Source organism: Sinohyriopsis cumingii, chromosome 16, assembly GCF_028554795.1.
Source record: "Sinohyriopsis cumingii isolate HCF-2022 chromosome 16, ASM2855479v2, whole genome shotgun sequence".
Classification (NCBI taxonomy): Eukaryota; Metazoa; Mollusca; class Bivalvia; order Unionida; family Unionidae; genus Sinohyriopsis; species Sinohyriopsis cumingii.
Window position 1 is genome coordinate 18,155,309 of NC_142976.1, and position 18,945 is coordinate 18,174,253.

The window sequence follows — 18,945 nt, forward strand, 5'->3', positions numbered from 1 at the left end:
TAATTGCCAAGATGTATATCCTCGCCGAATTTCACGATTCCAGTTATACACGTAGTATGCAAAAATATCCAGGTCTAAAACGTTAGCCCCCTCGGTTCACTATCCGAGGGGTATGTGTTATCATTAAACCCGCTGTACACCGTTTCCTAAGAGCTACGAAGAAGGAATTGTTCAGATTTATTGAGACTTTAGATATGTTTATGGCTTAATCAGTGCAGATGCTGACGCGGATAATGCCGAAAGGGGGAGTGGGAATGTTGAGCGAAGGCATGACACAATAGCTCTCCTTTGCTTCTTCGAGGTCAGAATATAGTGACAAGTACAGCCAACCAGATACAAGATCACTTCATAAATTAGTTTTCTTTGATGTCGTTTATTCTAGAACTCATTCACGATATTGATGATATCAACTTATATTCCAGCTTTGATCACAATCAAACCATACATTTGTCTTAAGAATGGCAGCCCATCTATTATCATAGTAATGCGATCGTGACTCCTAGATCACGTCGAGTTGTCAGCAACAGAAAATATGGATAATTAAGAGACACTATGTACATCTAAGATTCAAATAGAAAAGGATTCAATTCACGATATCAGCATACACGTGTTTTCTCCTGTCATATGATATTTCCACCCAGTACTAGATAGGTCAGAGCGCATTCTATTTTAAACATTCGGAATTTGGCGAAGCATTTGGTAGTCGCTCTACGCAGAGGTTTTCATAAGTAAGTGACTGTATTTTGAACATTGTCTGCCTTAAATGGATACGAATATTTATCTTTTGAGACGAAACCATCGGAACTAATTTGTATCTTGAATAAACCGACACCTGAGCCTTTACTTCTATATAGAATAGATCATAATGTGCCCTGATGCAACATAATTTACTCACACGATTATCAAATCTCTCGGCCCTCTTGTTTGAATGCATCAGCTTTATCGTCAGTCAATTCCTTCCATAAGTGCTTTTTATCATCTGTTGTTCGACCTCTGACGTTAAAGAATATACAGACTTCCACATTTTTTCAAGTAAGTAAACAACAAAAATAGGAGGTCCAGCTTGTGACAGCTTGCGTCTCTAGATGCGGCCTAGTATAGACAATAAATGTTTTTACTCGAATTTCATGTAAGGCTCGATATAAGGCCTTTTAGGTTTGTAGACTGTGCAAATACTGCGCGGTTCCAACGAATTCCAGATTTTCAATAAAGTATTTGCCCTGATTTCCCACCACAATGTAACCGTGTAAATATTTCATATTGGGTGGGAAATGTTAGAAGTAGCTGGGACTATCAGAACTCTGAAACACATTTTGTGCATGTTCATTGATGTTGCTATTCTATCTGAACTATAAACGAGGAAGTTACAGGGAAAAATTATACCGTTTTTCTTTGAGAGACTTTTAGAAAGTTACCTTTCTGAGCATTTCTAGAAGTTAAGGTTTGAAAAGATAATTAGTCTTTTTCGAGCTTGAAGAAATCATTTTATTACTATATATTTACAATGTAAACAGGGGCCCCGAGTTGTCGAGTGGTCTAAAGCGCTCTCCGTTACGGATCACTGCCATCTCATCTCTGTCTGCGTGGGTTCGAATCTAGGATTCGGTCAATGTGGGTATATGAGAAAGCTTGCCAGTTAGCTTCTTGTAGGTAGGTGGTTCTTCCCAGGGTTTTCTCGGGTTCTTCCTCCATTAATACTGGCCGCCATGCATAGCCTAGCGTGTGCTGAAAAATGGCGTTAAACCCCACAACAACAACAACAACAACAACAATGTAAATATGTGCTTTATGTTTCTTCACTGTCAAAATCAGAGGCTGCGACTTGTCGTACAGGTGATTAGAGTGTAAGAGAAAATCATAGATCAAAATGTATTTTGTCGCGAAATCGGAGAAGAATAATCTGATGTCTTAACTCATATCATGGTAAAATACATCGCTGTCGCAAGGCTACTTTGAATCATGTACCATCGAACCTTAATATATTGTCTCTGCCCATTTAGGCACGAGTACGTCGACTAGATTGTACTTTACTTCTCTTATCACAGACTAAAATGAAATCGAAATGAAAAGAAATCAGACTATGTTTAACGTCTTTGATTCGCTATATCGTGACGTTATCGGTATAGTATGACGTTTGTTGCTTGCTAATATGTAACATGGTCAGCTCTGTCCTCTACCAATGCAAGCAAAATAAACATTCTTGTTAAAACATCTCAAGAAATTCAATCTAAATCTAGTATGACACATTGAGCAAAGAGTGCGTTTTTGCCAGGTGTCGTTTTACCACTAACGTTAGAGCGTTGTCTATGTGTGATTATCCTACCAAGAGACGGTAACGTAGTGTGAGGAGTACCATCCAATCGGAACATCATTGGCTCTTGATTTTCATCGCTATCTAGCAAAATAGAGATCATGATAAGCTGACCTCAACACCATGGTTGTAATTACCTTCATTACTTTATAACGTTCCCATGATTCGATGATAATATCAACACTAATGGCAAAGTAGATAATGGTTTCATGCTACTGAAAATGTGTGATTTATTCACAGTAAAAAATGCAGGAATAACTTTTAAAATAAACAAATTATATGTTTTAATCACAAATGTAGTGTATTAGACAGAAAAGTAAGTTACCTATTTAGGAAGCGTTACAAAGATTACCTCCGAGACTCTTTCAAGCATTCGAAGATTATTAGCTGGCATTTAAAAGAGAAGATGATGTTCCGATTTGATGATGTTTAGAGTTGAATGCAGTCTCGGCCCGCCCAGACTTTATCTACATAAAGACTTTAAATATCAGACTAGAACACATAGGGTAAAATATAACGGATTGTGACATCATGTTGATACCTTAAGATCGCATCATACATTACGACATCATAACGTGACGTAAAATATGACGTGTGTAACATGATAACTGGGTGGGATTTCGGACTTACAACAGAACACTTTTGATGGTGATACAAATACAATGTTTAATGATGAATGAGAAACGAATTATAATATGTGCGTATAATATCCAAATATTGGATCAATTATCATAATCCGCATGAACTAAATACTAAAAATACAATTAAATGACTTCTCAAGGTACAAGTACAAGTGGTGAATGATTCACAGTGATTTCACAATGAAAGAATGATGTACTTTACTCAGATAGTAAAAACTTGTATTTTACTCATATAGTAAAAATATATGCACTCAGATAGTGAAAATGATGAAAAAGGGACAGATGTACAAAACATCTTTACAGTCCCAAGAACACACTAGCTATTACAAGCCCCAAAGAATAATCCACGGCTAAAAGATTACATGTATGTAGTTACACACTCCGTCACTAGCACACTTCGTTACCAGTTACACTGGACAATCAAGCAGTCAGTATTCCAGGATGGACAATCAATCAGCGCAAACCAATCTTGGTCAACAACGCCCGATCACATACTACTCGACCAGTAATACTTTACTCAAGCTCTACAGCTGCTATGGTTCAGCTTCACAGCTGCTACGGTCAATTTCTATGGTTAGCTATACACATTGTACCACGATGACTCCAATCACTACGATAATTCTGATCACCACTCCAATCACTCTGGTCAGCTGAAAATACATCTAACACTGTGTACTATGCATGACGCTGGAATATATGACGTTATATACAGTAAGTTACACAGAATACATTATCAGAACAATAATTACAAAACAATGCAAAAGTTCAGACGTGAACTCATCCGTGTCTGGCAAGAATCCTACAGTATTAAACGTTTCTTAAAAATGCAACTTTATATTGCTAATATAAATCTCTTGCTAAATCACAAACAAGAATATAAAATATTTGCATACAAATACGTAATCCGAAGCTACATTGAAAATATATAAAAATAAAACGTGTTAGTACAATAGTTATTACTTATACACAAGATATTACAAATAAATTCACATACCTCTACAGCTCAAGATGTGCAAATCCTTATTGTAGACCTCACACTGACAAGACGTTCCGTAATGTAACGATTCTAAACTACGATGAGGTATTTACCCACAGGAGAAGCTGTAATGCATCGTCTGTGCGCTAGAAGTATTCGGTTCTTCCCATCGAAAGCACTTCGCACGTGCGGCATAGGAAAAACCGAACTCGCTGTTTCGAAATCTTTGTACAATATACATAAATCACCCTCAGGTATCGTTGTACAAAAAAAAAGAAATCCTAGTTAATGTATTTAATAAATAAAAGGATTTATACAATTCCGTGACAACCAAAGACAAATAAAAGAATTGATTGATCGTCCAGCATGCTTCCAAACTGAAACATTTGTCTTGTTTATCTTACAATTTTTTTTTCTCACCTTTTACCGCATACCCTCGTTTGGCATTCAAATGCATAAAAACATCCTCGTCTGAGAAGGAGACACATAAGTGGTTTGACGCAGTGGTTTATCATCAAGTGGATGTAAATACTTAGCCGTTATTATTTCGAGGTGCATCTTAAATCGATGTATCTGCGACATATAGTTCCTGTTCATGTATATGATAAGTAGTCTCAAAAATGCAAAAATTTATCGTTGAAACATTTTAAGTTTGTAACTTTAGTCTTTGCAATTTTACGGCGATTTGATCCTTTTAAAACTGAAATAAAAGAGGTGTTCTGATCGCAAAGTTGAACGTAAGAAATGAACCGAATGTCGACACTGATCCCTATTTCTTTTGTCGAGCAGCACCATATACGTATTTCAAACTAGCCAAACAGTTTCGACAAAATGAATAAGTAAATATTAAGTTCATTTCGCACTGTCAAAAAGAAGAACTATGTTAATTGAGAATAGACACATAGCATGCAAAGTGTGCAGCGTTGTTTGACACATCTGCAATGTGCTCGTTCCTCAACTAAATAACCCCCATGGTCTCACGCGATGTCGGTCAGGTATGACGTTCAAATCATTTTGTTAGTTGCACTCGTTTTTAGACTAAACATTTTTCATATTTAATGCTGAGCACGCAAATGTATTTCGTGTACAAACAACTACGCTGTCATGCTCAAGGCAATATCGTTGTTTTTTTACAGATGATGACAGCATACATCGCTGCCATATATTGAAGAATGTGGGGAAAATGATCAGATATAGAGATAAATGTTACATCGCCACAAAAGGGACATTCCAATTCAGACACTACAATGCGAAGAGTTTTTGTCAAAATCTTGGCCCTACCGCTGATTTGGCCATTATTCCAGACAAGGAAACAAATGAGGCAATCGGATATCTCATGAATATGGTACCTGGACGAAACACGTATTGGTTCGGAGCTATGTGGAATGATGAGTCATCCAGATGGGAGTGGCCAGATGGTGTGTACTTTTATTTGTTTATTTCTTTTTCTTTCTTTTACTTTATCACATAATTCCTATCTACTTGAAAGAAGACAATATGAAAGAGTCGGACATGTTGAGAGCTTTGAAATACTGATCGCTGTGCAGTCATATGCATACTGCAGATGATCTCATTGCTGTATGCCCGTACAAATCAGGGATATCTATTTGCAGAACGCTGGTACTACCCAGATTGACGAAATCAGCGGATCACAATAGCTGGAAGTATACAATATTGTGTCATGGCCTATTGTAATCACGTTGTCTATCACAGTGCATAGTGTGTCATGACCTATTGTAATCACGTTGTCTATCACAGTGCATAGTGTGTCATGACCTATTGTAATCACGTTGTCCATCATAGGACATAGTGTGTCATCGTCTATTGTAATTAAGTTGTCCATCATAGTGCATAGCGTGTCAGCACTTATTATAATCACGTTGTCCGTCAACATGTATAGCGTGTCATAGCCGACAGTAAAAATGTTGTATGTCAGTCCGTTTGTAGACAGTTATTTTCCGAATGATTTTTTCACTGAGACTTTTGTTATTTTCTATTGATGCAGTTTTATACATACCATGACCTTGAAAGAGCTTGATTCGTATGTTTCTTTTTCATCGTGTAGATTAAATATTGCCCCTGCTTGTCTAATCCTCTTAATTTTGTTTCCGGGTCTTAAATTCCCACGAATTCTTGGATTTACACCAATTTGTATTGCAGCTTATACCCAGAAACCTTGAATTAATTAGATTCATAGCGTTCGTCAAAATCGTTTACAACATTTTGCTACACGACTGCTCGTCCGTGTGTGCCTATTAACGCTATATAACTTGATAACTGTTTGTTGGATTTTAACCAATTTATCATGGCAGTGTACACAGATGAATTGTTGCATGAATTCAATTTTCAGGTCTTTGAGACATACGTTTACTGGATTTATGTCCCCTGATTGCCTGTCCTCCTGATTTTGATATCCGAGTTATAATTGTATCAACGTTTGTTTGCTTTCCCCAAAATTTGGTATAAGGCTTTAGACATATGCGCCGTTTAATGTTGTCAAGGAGTTATGCCCTACGGACTGACTTCACTACTCAGCCTAACTTTAGGTATTACTCTAATGTGTCGTATTTGGCAGTGGGATGGATTGTAAAAAAGATGTCTCAGATTTTCATCTCTGGTTATGCTAGCTATTTAAAGAAAGACCTTGTTTATCTTAAGTATAGTTTTAAAAATCTTTAAATTCCCTGTATTGTGTTGTATGATTGATGAATATAGTATGGTATGTAGGGTATACAGCTTGGCCATAGTTCAGATGTATACCTATCACCAAACGTATGTAACTGAGCCTGGTTATTCTCATTTCATGGATTTCAAAGCTGCATTGTCAAAAAGGAGACGATGACGATTTTATTTTTATACGTATTTGGTAATTCATTCATCGCAATTTAGAATCTGGCCATATCTAGTCTGTCAAAATTCGCTATTTTAAAAACTGCTAATGACAGAGTACTTTGAACTGACTGAGGCTGATTTTTCGAACACATTGAATAGCGACTTTGTTTATCTCTGTGCTTAGATCACCTACAGTTTCGACAAGTACAATGTCAAAAGAAATTGATTCCATAGCACATAAACGTTGCATAGAGGATTTCAACCAAATTAGCATTCAGATGGACACTAAGAAAATCTCATAGTACTTTAATTTGCAAGCAATCTGCGTGATGGTTTCTGAAGTAGAACATTGCACTTGGACGACATTTATATCAACAACCTTTACATTGATGAAACTTCGAACTAGCCGGATATCGAGCATTCACATTTATCATTTAGAGGAGTTATTTTCTCGATTGTCCATTCTTCTTACTTCCGTGTTCCAGCAGTCAGTCACCTGTTTAATAATCACCTGAGAAACGATGTTGTGGGCGGCTCCCTTCGTGATGCACCCATTCCTAATAATTGAAGTGTATTTGTATGAATGAACGGCTATTTGTAGAATAACGCCTAATATCTACGTCAAACTTTTCGCAGTGTTAAATAAGGATGGATGAGAGTGATAACAGTAATGTACATGTATGTTGTTGACGAAGCGGGCTCACCGCCCTCATATTTTAATTTTAATTTAATTTACAGGTTGCACCCTGCATGCACAACAACATCGTATGTTGCGAGTGAATGAAACAATTCCATGGATAATTTACTTGCATGCTGATAATGAATCTTTTTAGATCGATATTATGGGCCTAATATGGAACTTTACTTTGGTTCTTTGATAATATATTTGTTAAATCTTAGATACACATCCACAGAGCTTTGTTAAGGTAAATGTCTAGGGAGTTTTCTTAATCTCCGTCGTCGTGGTTCAAAAGTATTCTTGTTACAACTGGAAAGTTTCATGGTTTTGACAAGAAACAAACAAACAAACAAAACAATAAACAAAATAATAAAACAATTTATTTTGTGGACTATTTAATATCGTGGATAAGACACTAACTGTTGTTTTTTATCCACTTCAGAAAGCTCATTTGCGTCTGCTCTATTTGTCGGATGTGATATTTCAACTGACTACGCAAAATAACTACGCGCAAAAATAATTTTGCAAGGTTGCTGATTTCACATTTATATAAAATCTGTATCTCTGCAGCAATATTTGAGCTTTTCATCAATTACTTTCACAAAAATTCAAATGTATACTTTGATACTCTTTGTAACGTGAAGTCTAATAGTATAGATTTAGACTGGGTTTCACTCAGATTAATATCGAACATTCGGAAAACTTTATAACACGATTAAGCATCATTTTATTATATTGCAGTTCTTTATATCCAGATTCAGGCCGTTAAGTACAAAGACGTACTATTGATAAATGTGGTGGTGGTGGGTGGTGATGGTGTGGCAATACATCCTGCTCAGATGTCCCTAATTCGGTTTGTCAAGGTCGGTCTTGAAATGTGTTTTAATAAACATACTATTACAATGTATGGATAACACATCAGGCAATTGTAATGACTGCATACGTTGGAAATATGGCAATTAATTACTTTTTGTAGTAAAACCCGCGCTGACAATGACCATGACTCTCTACAGCTAAATTACGAACAACGGTTAAATCAGCTCGCCGGATAGCTATACGTTGACAATGGTTTAAAGGCATCCGTTGGAAGAATTTATCTTGTCGAGGCCAAATGACACACCTACTAGCCTATCCAGGCTGCTGCTATAGTGAAAACAGAACGGGGCTCTTCTAGTCATGAGTCCAATGCTTGAATCATTGAGTCGCCGCTAGATCGATCAAGAAAGAAAATTTAATATTGAGAGAATGAAGATGTACACTATAACAAATACATTTTCATCGCACGTCTATATTCGCGATTTAAAATAAGTTATATGAACAGAAAAAGAGTCCCTCCAAAAAAAGAGGCACTGTAACTATGCAATATTCTGCGTTTTAACTTTTGAGTATTTAAACCATTTCTGTTATTCTTCAAATAAAACAAAGATTTTCAAATTAGCTGCTGCTGTGGACATATTCGCTGTCACATTGGCACCATTTTCATTTAGAACCGAGTAGACATCATTAGAAGCCTTTACGTCAAAACCTACTGTTAATATGATCATTCATACTTAAGAGAAGTGAAAACAATAATTTTAAGGCATCTATTGTAGTAATAGTACTGGCTGTACGAGGGTCAATTTACATACTATATATTTAGAACCATCCTAATACCATACGAACTCTTCTGAAGAAAAGCCCTTGTCACACTGACTTTCCGTTTACGAAGAGCAGAGATAACAATGTTTTCCACATAGACGCCATGGCAATATTTGACATCAGATCAGTATAATTTGTTTTACAGAAACAACAAGATTTCCATTTTGATGTGACTTTCCGTTTTGGAGGAGTAACAATAACATGATTTTGTCATCAAGGTTTCTATGATGGCCATATTGACTATCAGATGCGCACCGTTTTCGTTTAAGATGAAACCCCAGGCAAAGGAGTGATAGCTCTAATTTCTGGTTTGCAAATAAAGGTTGTTATCTAAAGGTTCAATGGGTCGGGTTGGTCCTTACCAGATTTAGGTACTGTTGCCATAGTTGGTTTTTGCCGAAAATGAGGGAAGTCGTCAGTTTTCAAAATTTTATCTAAAATGTTTAGCAGCCCATTGATAGCTGTGTCAGGTAGGTACGTCAAACGTTGAGACTGAATATCATCTGGTTCTGCTAAAGATCACGTGATCATCTTTAATCGGTCTGAGAATGAAGGTTTATTGTAATTTTCAGTATTAGCAGATTTCGAGGAGTCGTTGCTTCGAGGGGTTGATATGTGTAAAGTTTCAGAATAATTCTCCTGTAAGGAGTAATTTAAATGATATATTTCAGATTCCTGGTCTAGTGACTACTGCTTGAGACTTTTTGTATCATGCTCCATACCGAGTTAATAGAGAAACGTGAGTTCAATTTAGAGACATAGGATCTCCACATTTTCATCCTGCTTTCTCTAAGGGTACAACTTGCTGATAATTTCGGTATATACGGTATTTATTCAGTTGTTCAATTTTTGGATTAACATAGAAATAGTTGATAACCGTTTTCATTTCCCTGATTACGTCTTTGCAAGCATCACCAGACCGTGGTTTGTTGAAACGTTTAGAAATGGGGGAAGATGTTCATATTGTGTACCCAGAAGCATTATGGAATATATTTCTAAATAGGGGTATGGTAAACCACTAAATTGTCAAATCCATCAGATGTTAAATTTGATTCGCAGAGCGATTGAAATGTTTCTAAATTTGTTTTGTTCAGTTTACATCATTGCTACAGTTGTTGGCGTCCAGGAATGTTCCCTAGTTTTGGTATAATAGAAAGCGGGTACTACAAATAGGTGGTCACCAGTTTCCCTCATGCCTTTCTTCTGTTTCGTGTATTAGATTCACTTCTTGGGTTACCACTTAGGGCTATCTGAAGAGTATGAGAAATGTTCTGCCTGGCGAGTCGCACAAGAAATTGTTCTATGAGCAGGACAATTCATCGTAACCCTCGTGTTCACATCTGGGCTATATTAGTCTTGCAACTACCTTTGTAGTGGCCTTGTTTCTGGCAGCTGAAACATCATAAAGGATTGAAAATGAAAATAATTGTTGTAATTCTTTTACCGATGCCGGAAAATTTTTGCTTAGCTTCATTTCTTAGATAATCTGAGATCTGAAAGTTGGAAAAGCTCATCTTCACTCTGGCCATCCAGATTTCTAGATCGAGAAACACCTTCTGACGAGTTGCGATACCTGCAGTGAAATAATTTAATAGATATTTCCAAAATTCGCGTTGAGCATAGGTGATTTGTTCGAATGAGCTTTGCACTTACACCATAACAATGACACAGGACGAAGAATTTTCACAACTTATTAGGAGTTCTCTCCCAAACTAGTAGCATGCAAAGACATATATGTGCAAGATGCGGCACTCAGCGTGTAATGAAAACAAATATCATACAAATATTCCAAAGAAATATCACTATACTAAAACAATTGTTTAGAAGCAAATGGAAAAATAATAAAACGATGAAGAAGGACGAAACTAAGAACCAAAGATGAATGATTGACGGGAAAATCATACCATGACTGACATAGAGCACGCATTAAACACAAAATAAAAGGATCAGTCAAATCTAGGAGTTTCGTAAATAGCATTTTGAATCTTTTATGCAGAACAATGTCTATACCTCCAGGAAGATAATCGCATTTTTAATTTGGTTAAAATAATATTTTTATTCAGTGATTCGAGTAATATATTATGGCGCCTTTGCAGCGTTAAGTGAATTTTCTTGGAAAAGGCCAGGGACTGGGATACAAGGAATTGCAAAGCAGGGAATCCCAACATCTAATTTTACTGCGAAAGAAAGAAAGCAAGCGTTCAAGTCTAGATGGCATAGAATTTATTTGATGTCTACCACGACTTCTGTGTGAAAGGTGTTTCTATCAACAATCCTTTGACTACTCTAGCCGTTTCAAATTGAACTTTTCCATTATAAAAGTGGCAGAATTAGAGATATTATGTACCAGTTAGCATGCATAATATCAATCGGTATAATGGGTGTCATAACCTGTTGAGATATTGATGTAATTATAAAATGATTTGTTTTGCTTTCCATTTAAAATTATAACTTACACTTATTCTAAGAATCAACCACAATAATATTGATAAACTGGTAATTCAATATGTTGCCGAAGTTTGTCCTTATCCATCTAATCCCGAATATGACATCGCTTTAAGGCTCCATTAGTAAGCCTTGTTTAATCAGAAACCAAATTTAATTTCACCTTTTGGCATACAAATTAGTATTCAGCCAGAAGCAGCGTAAGTCAATATTGCAAATATTGGTACATTCTGTTATCACCAATCTCACCTGTCTTTATTGAAACCTCCAAAAATAATATTTGATATTTGCAACTTTATAAAGTCCCCATCAAACTTCTCTCGTTTTCAGAGCAAATAAAATGAAATCAGAGCCTTTATAATCGATATACGTTTATGTGTTCCGACTATTCAGAAGATAAAAGCAAGCTAGATCTTCCTTTGTAACACCATCTCAAGCTGAATATGTAACAAACGTTGACCAATGTTTAAATTATTGGACAGTTTTAGCTTCATATATATCTATATATCTGTCTGTCTGTCTCTCTCTCTGTCTGTCTGTCTGTCTGTCTCTCTCTCTCTCTCTCTCTCTCTCTCTATATATATATATATATATATATATATATATATATATATATATATATATATATATATATTACAATTTTAACAGGGGGCCCCGAGTGGCCGAGTGGTCTAAAGCGCTCTCCGTTACGGATCACTGCCATCTCACCTCTGTCTGCGTGGGTTCGAGTCTCGGATTCGGCCAATGTGGATATGTGAGAAAGCTTGCCAGTAGCTTCTCGAGGGTCGGTGGATTTCCCGGTTTCTTCCTCCACCATTAATACTGAATACCATGTATAGCCTATCGCGTGCTGAAAAATGGCGTTAAACCCTACAACAACAACAATTTTAACATATTAACATGCTACGTCATATTGATGTTTATTTTTAAAGTTATGTATATTTATATTTATATTTAAATCTTTGGAGGTTTACTTTTTATTGGCACCATATAGCCGGTATTGTGATGACGTGTCGTTATACCACACTCATATTATTAATAATACCAAATCTGCTGCCAACCAGATTTCTATAAGACGGACATACTTACACATGATCCCTAAGTAACGTCATTTCACCAAGCCCAAGTAATGACAAATAATTTGTGCAACATGCATGTAAAAATGTGTTTGGTAGTTTAGTTTCAGCGTAATAATGAACCCAATGAGAGCACAATGACATGGTAGAACAGACGTGAGCTGGATGATTTTGAATTTAGTGTTTTGAGATTCTGAGCTCGTTTTACTTGAAAGATCTTTAAAATTCGATTTACGATATCCTTATTACAAACAAAGCCCTCCTTTTTATCAATGGATTGTCTGGTACCATGCTTTCGTTGAACACCTTTCTAAAAATGACCATCCAATCTTAATCCGAAAGTTTTATTGCTCAGTGCTATGGTATTAGGTTTGTGTTGTCGTCTGTCACGCCTTAATTACGACTTGCATGTTAGTCAGTTTCACAGGCATTGCAACTTCGCATATATATTTGATTTTGTTCGCACCTTTAATGTATTCGTGCCTTGGTAAGCACAAGACTCTTGGTTAAATACAGCATCATCGTAAACACTGTGTTGATATGTCCTACATTATGTACTTCAGTTACTTCGATTGAGTTTTGAATATACGTAAATTTGTCAGACGTTATTTGTTAGAAATGCATGCCGCTTTGTGTGTGGATTCATCTTCATAAACGCAAAGCCGAATGCCCAAAATCACGTCTTTTTTTGTTATGTTTCACACTTCAGTGGTTTTGGTTAAGTTTTCTTTCTATATCACCTTCAGATGGATATCATAATACAGTGTGCTACAAGTGTTGCATAGAGGGATTCGTGTTATACTATATAATAACATTTCATGTTTAATTTCGTTACAGGAAAAGAAATTAATTACACAAACTGGAAGAGTGGACAAGGCAGCAAGACTGCAAATTTAGTAAAATTGGAGAAGTGTGCCGTGTTGACATCTGATGGGGGTTGGGAAGATACAGTCTGTTGGTACTTTCATATGTACAAAGCCATATGTGAGATAAGTAAGTACGCAACACTCTATATGCAAAAATAAAATACGCGATAGGGCTAACTCTCGTATCGTAATAACAGTTACATATGTATGGACCCGTCATATTGCTTATATTATAAAGTCTTACATACACCGGTAGTATCAAACGATACACTAAGATGTTAACCGGACACATTATATTTTCAGGTTTAAATGATCGATATACTTTTGTAAACAGTGTGTAATTTTGACGATTTGTAACAAAGTATATATTAAAGTTAATTTCTGCGAACTGGATTAGGTATACACAAATTGAAGACAAAATTTTGAAAGATGGACATAAATACCATAACTACGAAATGTATCTATGTATCTTGATGTATCGAAATGATGTAATCCACATTTTCTCTAAATAAATTCATAATTATCCACCAAAAGTGAAATATTCCGAAAAGTATCAATGAGTATATTGCAATTTCAATAAATAATTTAAACAAACAAATCTTCCCAAATATTAACTTAAACATAAATAAAACCATAATTCCAGTAGAGAGATGTTAAAGTAGGAGTGAGTAATTTTGTTGATCAGTACTTTTATATAAAAACTATAGACACAATAAGAGGCTCAGGATGAGGGTCAACAAATCATTTCTAGACCATTGTACGTTTTCAACAAGATCACGTTGATTACTTCACTTTTTTAAAGATACCTAGCTAATATCAGGTTGACCATGTTTTTTTCCGAGGGGAATACCAGTATCTAGAACTCAGATCGAAGTAAACGTGTTTACCTAAATGTACTAATTATTTTAATATATAATCTACAATCATAAAAATTAGTTATGAAATATTCTGTTTGCAAACAAAAATCAGATAGGCCCAAACTCGTATTCTCACTTAGTCAAACAAACAATGCAAATGTAATATACATAACATATGTTAATAGAATAAAGCCAACGCACGATGCAAATTGAATATACACAACAATATTATTGAAACGGTAAATGGAAATAAACATTAAAGGAGGGCTATGAATCCGTCAGATCTGGAGGAAAAATCCATTTTCAGCACATGAATTTATTTTAGTTTACATTCTGACGTAAGAAATGAACTAGTCTTTAATAGGATTCATAAAGCTTGAAAATAAATTACACATTTTGTGAACGGTGGCAGAGAAGGTGAGGCTATTTATTAATCGATTGCACTTTTCGTAAACGGCGGTAGGGAAGAGGATGATGATTATGTATAGTTTGTAATCGATTACAATTTTAGTGAATGGCCGCAGTGAAGCGGATGCTGATTATGCATAATTTATAATTGATTTTCAGGGTTCTCGACTTCATGAACCCGTTAAAATATGAGTTTCAATTCTTATAATTACAATTTGTTATAAGACTAATCACAAATCCCAAGAAATAAATAACAGAGCAATATTTTGATCATTGGTTAAAACATTGTTAATGTGATATACAAGGACGTCATTCCTTTCTATTATTATCGACGTAATAATTGACAGTTGACATAAGAGATTGATCCGATATTAACTTTCAAGTTATGTAGGCTTGAATATAAAAATGGCATGTTAATAGATTCATTTATTACAACCCGTTGCGCAGTTAAACGAAGAACCTAGCTGTGAAGGAAAGTTGAAATAAACAGATAAATTTGTTTACAAAAGTGCTTGACTCGAAAATCTGCAAATTGGTCAATGCAGATATGAAGCGATCAATCTATACACATAATGTCGAAACATTTGAACTGTTGTAACTTATGACTCTCCTTGTGTCACACATGATCACATCTTTAACTAGTTTTTAAAGCAATATCTAAATTCTTTTGGAATAGAGATGATAATTATGTGTCGGATGACTTGAATACATTCATTAACTTTTTACTATCTCAAAATTCCTTTTCAACCCATGCTCCATCACAATATAGCTCGTATAACCATCAAGGAGTGATAAATGCCCATAGAAATAATGATAACAGAAACATGTAGTGCTATAAATAAATGATTTACAGAAAACAAGCAGTGATAGATGCACATGGAAATGTTGATAACTGAGAACACAATATTAAACCCTGACAATGAAACATCCTAAATTACATATTTAAGAGTTCGAAGTGACGCTTGTAATCCAATAATCCGAAATGTGTTTTTTGGTAATTTCTGTGCTGATTCAATTTTAACGGTTTATAGGCAACATCAAACAGACTACATAATAACACTATTGACACTGTGTCAAACAGATATATATATATATATATATATATATATATATATATATATATATATATATATATATATATATAAAGTAACAATTTTGGTTTCACCAATTTGCGCACTATAGATGATTTTATTGTTTTCTTCTGAGCTCTTTGTTTTTCCTCAAACGTCTTTAGCAATTATTTAAAATAGCTGGTTACAACCTTTTTATCTATCTACTGATATAGAATTTAATGCGTATTCCTTTTCTTGCGGCTTTTTATGTTATATGTACCCATTTTCCTTATCCCACACAGGCACGTATCCTCTATAATATGTGCAGAAGCCGTCTTACATGTACATTGTCAGTTGCATTCACTGAAATACTGATCTAAGACCGACAGTGATACCTTTTCTTTAAGGCTTTGACGGTGACTCATAGACGACATAATATATGGGGCCTTATGATGAATTATTGCTTTGAAGGATTTAACTCTTCTATTATTTTGTTTGACAAAATGTTATAAATATCGTTATTTTAATAAGACAGCTGCGTAAAAATGATGACGTTTTAAACATATTCCTGTGACATCTGCATTTTGGACTGTGAAATCATTAACAGCGAATCGATATTTCTATTGTAATGGGTGTTGGGTGTTTGTTTTGTAAAACCGGTATGTCGTTTCTGTTTCAGCTGTAACTTGAAAGAAGCAGGAAAATTCATCAAATATTGCTGAAGACGTTTGTGGTATGAAGACAGAGATCGGACTCAAAATGAAATAACATATATTTTATGCTGACACTTTCAAACATGCAATTTATTGGAAAAACATAAACAAATTGTATCTGCACATTATATGCACGCACTATTACAATGCCTTGCAAAATATTCACATGTAGCATTAATTATGAATAAAAGTTATAGCTTGCTTGCCTTTCTTATTGAACTTTCTCTACAAGGTGCATTAAACAATTGTATATTGTGCTTTGAAAATTACCTTTAACACGTCATTAGTATACAAGTAGAGTGATGCGGATATATGACCCATTACCACCTCCCACAACGACTGTCATATCAATGGCATGGATGGAGAGAGGAGTACACATGTTACATATTTTAGTGTACAGATGCGCATATAGTTTAAAATAAGTCTTACGTCATAATTTTCATCTTCTATTATAGTTTTATAGCATGTGATTGAAACAATGCCCGTGATTTAGATACATAAATGTAGACGCGTATTCATACCACTCTGATATGTGACTTACATGTCAATAAAGATTCTAACAAAATGCATACAAATACTCAAATTAATTTATAAACTGCTGACTTGAACAAAATAATACCGAAATGTGCTCCACAAAGTAAGAACAGTTAAATAAAAACAAATCGAGATTTGAATTGTCATTATGTTACATATTATTGTTAGGAAATGCCACTTTGTCTTGCATACACCAGACATGATAGTTTTATTTAAAATTATGAAGTACACTGTAAAGCAAACGAAATAAGTAATATGTGAGATTGGATCCAAAATAAACCGAAGTAATGAAACCGAACATTCCCGGATTTCCAATTTCGGTTGCTTCATCTTAACAATGTCAAAAATTCATTCACGCGATTCCTGTAATTAGGAATTATATTTCTCCCCAAACTTGATATGTCGCAGTGATACATATGTGTATACATCGTTCATGGGTCATTAGCTATTAAAAACATTAATACAGTGAACTTTACTTATAAAGAGAACTGATTAGTGAACGTTTGTGTATAATGAATACAACTGCATTTCCCCGCTTAGTGAAACTTTAATTTCATCTTCTGTGTTAAGAAATCCTTTTTAACACCTAAAAATATATGTCCCTTCTTCTTGGTTATATGCGAAGCTTACTGTAGCTGTATTTCTCCATAAAATATATTTAATTATGTTTAATTTATCTGATCAAAATTGAAAATTCATATCACAGAACATAGGCTGAACATTAGGATTCATCCATTTTGTCCAGAGTTCAGCCGTTTCTCTCAATGTATCTGCGTTTGTTTCAGGAATATTCAAACTGCAAGAGTATACAAATGTTTTGATTGTTGTTATGTTTAATCGTGTCGTGATAATACTTTCCGTTTATGATTAACGCATTCCCTAAAAAATAATCGGTGTGTATCTCACTGTAATTCTTTCAGAAAAATATGAGAAACGATATTTAATGATTATTGATCACGAGAGACGATAGATTACAAACACAGAGTCAGTTTCCGCATCAATAAGAATACTCACTATAGTCCAAAGTTAACATTGTTAATTGCTAAATAATGAAGAATAATGAAGATTTGCTATGTTCTACGCTGAAGCAAGACATTTACAGAGAAAACTTAATGTGCTTTTGTAAAACATTTTGTTTAAATTATAAATGTGCTACTCGTATACAATTTACTCCCAGTATTTCCCCAAAATATAGCGTTAGAATTAATGGAGTTATATGTTCACAGGCAATTACTGGATGCGTCATCTCTCTTCATTTAGGCAAGGTTTGATATTATGTTAAGTCAATCACTGGCAAGGCGAACAGTGGTTTCAAGAGAAAATATCCGGAATGGAACATCCATTTCAGATAGCTTCAACCAAAGCTTCAGATCTTAAATAAAATTAACTTTTCATATTCTGAGTTACCTATCTAAGGCTTCTTGTCAGATTAGTGGATCCAAAGTAAATTTGCCATGGGTTCTTGAAAATCAGGTATCAAGGCAGTCCAAAAAAACGTCCCTCAAAAATACTAGAGCCAGGGCAAATTTTCTTTCATATCAGGTTAATCATTAAAATCAGTTACCAGTGGTTCAACTAAATCATTCATATCAATTCCATGAGGGTGAACCAAACGATCAATATCATTTACACATAGATCATCTGAACCATCATACATTTTACCTGCTGGTCAGCTAAATTATTAATATCAGTGGCCTGTTGGTTAGCTAAATCACCAAAATCAGCTCCCTGTAGGTCACCTGTATCAGGAATAGCATTTACCTGTATGTCAACTAATCGTCAATATCCTTTACATGTAGGTCAAATAAGTCATTAATATCAGTTACCTGTAGATCCACTAAATCACTAACATTACCTAGATGTACAAAATGACTTACTTAGTACTCTTATAACCAATGAAGAAACCTGTTGAACCAG

At 35.0% G+C, this 18,945-nt stretch overlaps 1 protein-coding gene across 2 annotated transcripts in view; it reads left to right on the forward strand.

Moving 5' to 3' along the window:
• LOC149780010 (uncharacterized) overlaps positions 1-16,695 on the forward strand; it is a 42,521-nt gene extending 25,826 nt beyond the window's left edge. For both annotated transcript variants that reach the window (XM_089936735.1, XM_089936734.1), the window contains 3 exons: positions 5,065-5,346; positions 13,436-13,591; positions 16,461-16,695. In XM_089936735.1, coding sequence (XP_089792861.1) covers positions 5,065-5,346; positions 13,436-13,591; positions 16,461-16,471 — 449 coding nt within the window. In that variant the 3' untranslated portion in view covers positions 16,472-16,695. The remainder of the gene's footprint in view (positions 1-5,064; positions 5,347-13,435; positions 13,592-16,460) is intronic.
• The last annotated feature ends 2,250 nt before the right edge of the window (positions 16,696-18,945 follow it).